Raw genomic sequence first — 7,530 nt, 5'->3', positions numbered from 1 at the left:
TCCTTTCCCTCCCCACATAAAATCATTTGTTATCTCAGTCATCTCATTAAGAAAGCATGACAAATCATCAAGGGTGTTTCAGGCTATGATTAGGTTAGGGTGGGCTGTGTTTTATGTTTGTCAAGCAATTGGGAAATAAAACGCAAAAAATGCAATAAATGTAATACATGCACAATTAAACCCCGACTCCGACAGAAAAGGGACATACATTCTTTGTATGTATGAAATAATTCAAAATTATAAAGCAAAAGATTTTTGTGGTTCATTTTAGCAATATTTAGAGCTAATCCTAAAGTGTGGCATGAGGGGCACTGGCAATCAAATTGTGATTTTAGTGTGTCATCCACTGTCTCTGCTATGCAACTGCAGCTCAATAACATATGTAATCAAAACAATGTTAATATCACCAACTGTCCAATTTGAAGAAAAATGAATATTAGCAAAGCATGAACTAATACTGAAAACCCTAGTAAGTTGTTTACCCAACCCTTTGTTGTTTTGAAAACAAACAAAAAAACATTGATTAAAGATTCAATCCCTGAAAAATGAATGGTTCCACAAATCTGTAGAGAATGACAGGGAAACAATAGCGAAAACAACTAAATGAAGTGTTATTATCTTGGCCTTCTCAGGTGTGTATATCAGGTGTGTGTCATGTTCATATGGTCACTGTGATCTGCTTTCTTCATCCTCAAATTCAAAAAGAATCCCAATACATCAAGTATCTGTGTTGTGATGATGAGTTGACCATGACTCTGTGGGTGACTGGGATACGTATTGCAAAGGTGAGCAGAAACCAGGCCACACACCAAAAACCAAAATAGATAATGATGATAAATGCAAGAAGACACTAAGTTGAACTTTATGCAGCAAATTCAATTATAAATTATAGTTTACAATGCAAAAACATACTGTAAATTGTAGCTGTATTGTGTTGGGTCCTATTGTGAGCTGTCTACTTTGTCAAAAAATTATAATAATGAAAACCTACCTTATTAATGGTCTTGTTTTGTCATGATTTTGTCATAGTATGGTAAGCAGTTATATGAAAACTACAAAGCCGCTGTGAGGAAAGCAGCCGGCACTGGAAGCTGGGCTAACCGCACTATCCAGGCCTCCTCCAGTGCATCCACACCCTCCCCTACACCTAAAGGTAGAGATAATTAGCTAAATAGATTGTTATAAAATGTATCATAGATCTTGATATATTAAAGGATTTTGATGACATTTTTGTGTTTATCTTTCAGCCAAAGCTGCGAATGGACACGCTCCTCAGCTTCCAAAGGACACCAAGGTACCTCTAAATCTATCAGTTGCCTTAGTAATGAAGAACACCATAATATAATACTATATATTATATTATATTATAAAAACTATAATGTTTTCAGACACTTAACTGCATGTTAATTGCAATTAAACAAAATATAGTTTACATTTATTGACACACTTAAGTACATAATTTTATAACATTTCATAATTACTTCTACTTTCAATGAAATATGAAGTTTACTGCCGAATGTACTGAGAAGCATTTATAGTAAACTAAAATATACATATATTATTTCTATTGAAACTTGACATGTTTTCAATATTTAATTACACATTTGTCATGATGAAGTTGCCAATTGGTAAATTTAAAATATATTAACATTAAATGTATTAACGAATAACACACTACAGTTGAAATTATAATCAAATTTGCATGTGCTCTAGTATGTTTGTCAATATCTAAATAAATGTACTGCAAAAGATTACTAAACCATAATTTAAAAAGTATAACTGTTAATTTGTCATGATTGCAAAGTACACTTTTTAAAATTGCACTAAACTCTGTTAAGAAACAGTCATGAAAGTGCAGTGTCTTTAAATACACATAGAGTGGCCTTTTATTTAATGAATATATTATCTGAAAATATATATATTTTTAAATATACTTTAAAGATTTAAAGTATACTTCAAGAGCAGTAAAATTACACACACTAATATTTTACGAAGGGTGACGGTTCCTTTAGAGTTGTTTTAATCCCCTTGTAATTTCATCATTTATCTGAAATGCTCCTGAATGCTACTTTTGGTTTGTTTTTGAAGGGTCCTGGCAACCAAACATCTTTCCCACCACCTCCGCCTTCAATGGAAACCCTGCCTCCTCCACCACCCGACCCCATGTTGCCTCCTCCTCCCCCTGCTCCTCCTGCCAGCACAACCAAAGTCAACAAGTTTCCTCCTCCACCTCGATTCCCACAATCCTCCTTCCCACCTCCACCCATGGATGACCTGCCTCCACCACCACCTCCTCCAGAAGATGCCGAGCTGCCCCCTGACTTTCTTCCTCCACCGCCTCCTAGTTTTGCACCTTACGGGGGAGACTCGCTCCCCCCACCACCTCCAGACCCCATCACCTCCTCCTCCACCTCCTCCTCCACCTCCTCCTCCACCTCCTCCTCCTCCTGGTCCCCAAAACTTTGCATCTGCAGGTGGAGCTCCACCACCTCCACCCCCACCCCCGCCTCCACCACCAGCTCCTGCACCGGCTGCCAACCCATCCGCCGGCTCTGTCAGAAAAATGCCTCCAGCTCCACCAAAGAGAACTACACCTCTACACACAGCGCCCCCAGGTGGCGAACTCATGTCAGAACTGATGACAGCAATGCTGAAAAAGCGCAGTCAACAATGATCTTGAAGACAGATAGAGCTAATTGACATGTTTTTGTAGTTGGACTGAGGAACTGACCGCCAAACAAGTTCTTGGCGTGACATTAGGACACACATCTTTAATTATTTTGTTTAATATTCTTGCATTACACCACCAGACTAAAATATGTAAATACTTTGTACTTACGCACCTAATCAGTTTATTTGTATTACAAATATGCTATATCATCATTACTAATGGAATGTCATAATAAATAAGGTCTTGTAAAGTTAACTGTTTAACAGATTTTGACATGCCTAATTGTTAAACAGGAGTAAACGAGATGCATGATGCAAAGTTTTTTGCACTTTTGTTGAAATGCAGAAACAGCAATATTACAAAAGACATCCATGTCCATTGTCCATATATAACGTGCATATGTACATATATAACGTCGAACATGGCGCATCCTCCAATCAGATCATCCATTAGGAATTGTGATTACAATGTCATAAACAATATTTTTGGTTCAAATGATGCTGAAATTTGCGATTTTTTTTTTCCTGAGTTAGGAAGAACAGCTGACCCTCAGCTGCTGAGCCCAGGATGGAGGTTTACTGGCATATCCGGCTCTCTCAGCCTCTTCCTGCTCCATAAATGGCTCCATTAAAGTCTTCTGCAACAGTGTCACCTAGAAATACATCAAACATACTGTCAACAAGCCATAATGGTCTGTCTGAAGATGTTACATTGTATGTATAATTGTCAAGTCTTCATTTCACAGTAATATATTAAAGCAAACACTCTAAGATATATGATAAGCATGATCATGACAGTATATTAGTTTGACATCACATGTAATAATACCTCTGAAAAGTCATTTTTCTCTGCTTTTCTGATAGCAGATTCAGCCATCCAGTTCCTCAACACATACCGTGGGTTTACTCCTGAACAATAGAAAAATTACTAATAACATTAAATACAACATAACACATCGTAAAAAAACACACACTACCGTTTAAACATTTACGGTCAGTAAGGCTTTTTAAAAAAAAAAAAAAAATTAATAATATTATTCAGCAAGGATGCATAAAAAGGGACAATAAAGACATTTATAATATTACAAAAGATTCAAATAAACACTGTTCTTTTGAACTTTATATTAATCAAAACATGTATCAGGGTTTCCTCAGAAATATTAAGCAGCTCAACTGTTTTCAAATGTTTCTTGAGCAGCAAATCATCATATTAGAATGATTTCTGAAGGATCATGTGACACTGAAGACTGGAGAAATGATCACAGGAATAAATTACAAAATAAAAAAAAATGAATTAATGAATTAATTATAGTACAATCAGAGAAAAAAACTATCCAGTTAATATTTACCTTTAGAAGAAATGCAATCACATATGAATCCTTTTCTTCATTTCCCAGAAAGCCCAACTTTGCTTTGAACAGCTCATGAAATCTACAACAGAAACAGTAAAGTGAGATCAGGAACGACTCAGAGAGGAATACAGTGATCTATATTGTCTAATGACAGGCTCACCTTTGATGGTAGATTTGTGGATACTCTCTCAATATTTGCTGAGATCTGAAGTAAATGAATTGACACGAATCACCCTTATTTATTCCAGACCAATACCAACAGAAAATAAAAGGATCTCTTACTGTGAAAGCTGATCTGAGGTCAGCAGTGGTTTCAGAGCTTCTAGAAGTTTCTGTAGATTGAACAGGCCAACATTAGCCTGAGCTCCTATACTGTACCGGCCCTCGTCATCAGACGTGTTGGGGACAAAATCTATACAGAGGAAACAATGCTGGAGCAATAACACACATTTAACAATACAAATATTATGTTATTATTATGGCTGTCTGTTTCACTTTAACTTATTAGAATATAATGAAGTAAAATAAAACAAGTAATGGATTAAAAAAAAGTATGCAATTATTCATGCCCCTCAACCCATGTATATTATACTGTAAGTATATACAAAATTTATAGTAGATCTAAAGTAGCTTACTATTCATACAATTTTCCTCCACTTTTGCAGTATTGTATATATATATATGTGTGTGTGTGTGTGTGTGTGTGTGTGTGTGTGTGTGTGTGTGTGTGTGTGTGTGTGTGTGTGTGTGTGTGTGTGTGTGTGTGTGTGTGTGTGTAATGTCAAAATGACAAAAAGCTTAAAAACTAAATTCATAGGAAGATGATTGCTAATATTATGAAAGTTTAAGTTAGACAAAGAAACATACTTGGGTCATATGATTCCATAAATCCAAATGGGCCATAATCAAAAGTGATAGAAAGCAGACTGAAGTTATCTGTGTTGCAGACTCCTGTGTGAAGATGCAGATCATGATGTTGTGCATGTTGCGTATTAAGCTTGATCTATAATGATAAATCTATGTGATAACTAAACAAGTAAAGCAGAGTGAACTAACCATGAGCAAAACCAACCGACATCCAGTGGGCGATTAAATGTGCCGTTTCATTCAGCACTCGAGAGAAAAACACCTTCACACAACATGAAAACCATTCAAATATAGTGAGACTGATCAGACAATATAAAATAATCTTGTATTACAGCTAAACAGCAGAGAGACACAGATACTCACCACATACTTGTCAGGGTCATTTGTTGCTATAGATTTAAAATGCTCTTTAATTACAAAGTCCAACAATGTCCTGAAAATTAAAAATTAAAAAAAATTAAAAAGCAAATAAGAGTGAAAACAAAATATTATCTCCCAAGTTAAAGTTAAAGTTAATATACCGTAGGACATCTAACTCTCCAGTTCTAGTTAATATCTCCAGTGAACCGATACGAAACCAGGACTTGGCCAGACGCAGAACAACCGCTCCTGATAGATACAGAGAACAATCACATAAAGCTGAGGAGGATAAAGAACTTAGTTACTCGATTTTTCCATCTGATCGTATTTTACCTCTTTCTTTTATGACACTGCCATTATAAAACGGATCCCTCCAAACAGGTTCCTCACTCACAACCAGACTGACAAACAATAAAGGCAAAAAAATGGAAAAAGTATAAATAAAAATAAAAATAATATTCAACACCAAACATTTGAATATGATAAATCCATATATTACTCTTCTTGTGCATGTCCATTCATATATATTGTGCATATATATGTGTGTGTGTGTGTGTGTGTGTGTGTGTGTGTGTGTGTGTGTGTGTGTGTGTGTGTGTGTGTGTGTGTGTGTGTGTGTGTGTGTGTGTGTGTGTGTGTGTGTGTGTGTGTGTGTACCTGAGGGCTTCACTGCACAGGAACTCCCTCACAGAGGAGCGAATCACAGCCCGTCCATCACCAGACCTGCACACAAAACATCATGTACAGTAAACAGCATAACCATTACACTCCTGCCAGACAGAGAATCACACACTATGAGTCATAATGTAAGATCATTTACAACTAAATATATCTCAGAATTACTTAAAAAGCATATCAAAAATATTGAGCAGCAGAAACTGATATTCACCTTGAGTACGGTGTCTTTCCTGAGCCTTTCAACTGGACTTCCCATCTTTCACCCTTTCTGGATAAAAGAGAGATTGTATACCGCTCTAACGGTTAACACTTGTCACAGTTCTAAACTGAGAGATGTCATTGTTCAGACGCATGTTTAAGCATTAAGTGAGAATTAGATTTTAAAAATGCCAGAATCATCTATTTGCTGAAAAACCAATAAGTATAGATCACACTTTCCATTCTTTAATCTTAAACAACATTATGGGAAAGTTGACATGCATTACAACAGAAAAGTCACATCTGACAATAACAACTGATGATTTGTGTTGAACGCTGATGGAAAAGGATGATTTTACCTGTTTGTGTATTCACCCAACAAATGTGCTCTTCCATCCCCCAGCTGTCCGGCCCAATAACCAAACTATAATAATAATAACACATGGTTGACATGTTTGCTCTGGTTGTCTTACGCCATCGCTGTCGGGTTTGAAGTGACGGTCAGTTTTACCTGATGGCCCCCGTATCTGTGTGCCAGTGGAACAGAGCCAGGAAACAGTTTCCCACCACTGACACAACGGACAAACTCTTCATTCTGAATCACAGACTCATTCAGATCCAAAATATTCCTCAACACATCCTGAAATACACAAAAGAGCCTGAATATATGCAGAAACAACATTTACACAAAAGTACTGTGGTGGTACCATGGTCCAGTTTGGTTTTAAAGCAGTTTTCTCAGACTGTGATCCTCAGACCACTGGTGGTTCTGTAAAGAGTCCAAGTGGCCCACGAGTTCATTAGCTGATTAAAAGCTTTATGACTGAATCAATAAATAAAAGTATAACTGACAAAAAAAAAAAAAAAAAAAATGAATTAACTGAATTTATTAACTCAATACAATAAATGAACTGTTTGTGACTAAATACATTTATGATAAAGTGTTTCTATTGGTATGTAAGTGTTTGGTCCAATTTTGAAGCAAGCATTATATAATATCTATATATATAATAGAGTATAATAGCTAAAAAATAATTTGCCCACAACCTAAAGTAGACATTTATTTGAGGAGTTGGGTGGTTCAAATTTATTTATTTTTTTAAGTGATCTGCTTCACCCTTGTAAAAAATAAGTGTTAAAAATAAAAATGGAAAACTATGTTTCTTTAAAAAAAGTTATTGCAGATAATACAAAATTAATGAAATAAAAAGCCACTTAACGAGTATACTTTCATGACCGTTTCTTAACAAACTATAATAAATGTTCATTTAATTTCAGTTAACATGATGCAATTAAGTGTCCGAAACATTATATTCAGTTTGCACCAAAGTATATTCTTTTAAAGTAGCCTATATTATTTTCATATAATTTCTCTTTTTAAAAGTATGATGAAGTGTACTTCTTT

The 7,530-nt window shown here is 35.6% G+C and overlaps 1 protein-coding gene and 1 long non-coding RNA gene across 2 annotated transcripts; one reads left to right on the top strand and one right to left on the bottom strand.

The window, feature by feature from the left end:
• LOC309510227 lies at positions 1-2,397 on the top strand. The gene is made up of 3 exons (XR_014210269.1): positions 1-1,153; positions 1,248-1,294; positions 2,089-2,397. It is a non-coding gene; the product is annotated as an uncharacterized lncRNA (long non-coding RNA).
• An 18-nt stretch (positions 2,398-2,415) lies between these two features.
• On the bottom strand, positions 2,416-6,952 carry LOC309510235 (protein adenylyltransferase SelO-like). Its single transcript, XM_082191257.1, has 14 exons — positions 6,637-6,952; positions 6,485-6,549; positions 6,139-6,195; positions 5,907-5,972; positions 5,583-5,650; positions 5,411-5,498; positions 5,253-5,322; positions 5,079-5,151; positions 4,890-4,973; positions 4,305-4,434; positions 4,183-4,227; positions 3,960-4,101; positions 3,500-3,592; positions 2,416-3,323 (listed from the first exon to the last, which is right to left on the bottom strand). The coding sequence occupies exons 1-14, from the start codon at positions 6,805-6,807 to the stop codon at positions 3,201-3,203; spliced, it is 1,275 nt and encodes a 424-aa protein (XP_082047383.1). The 5' UTR covers positions 6,808-6,952; the 3' UTR covers positions 2,416-3,200.
• Between the last annotated feature and the right edge of the window lie 578 nt (positions 6,953-7,530).

Source organism: Leuciscus leuciscus, assembly GCF_965113295.1.
Source record: "Leuciscus leuciscus genome assembly, contig: SUPER_11_unloc_5, whole genome shotgun sequence".
Taxonomy (NCBI): Eukaryota; Metazoa; Chordata; class Actinopteri; order Cypriniformes; family Leuciscidae; genus Leuciscus; species Leuciscus leuciscus.
This window is presented reverse-complemented; position numbering and strand designations above follow the sequence as displayed.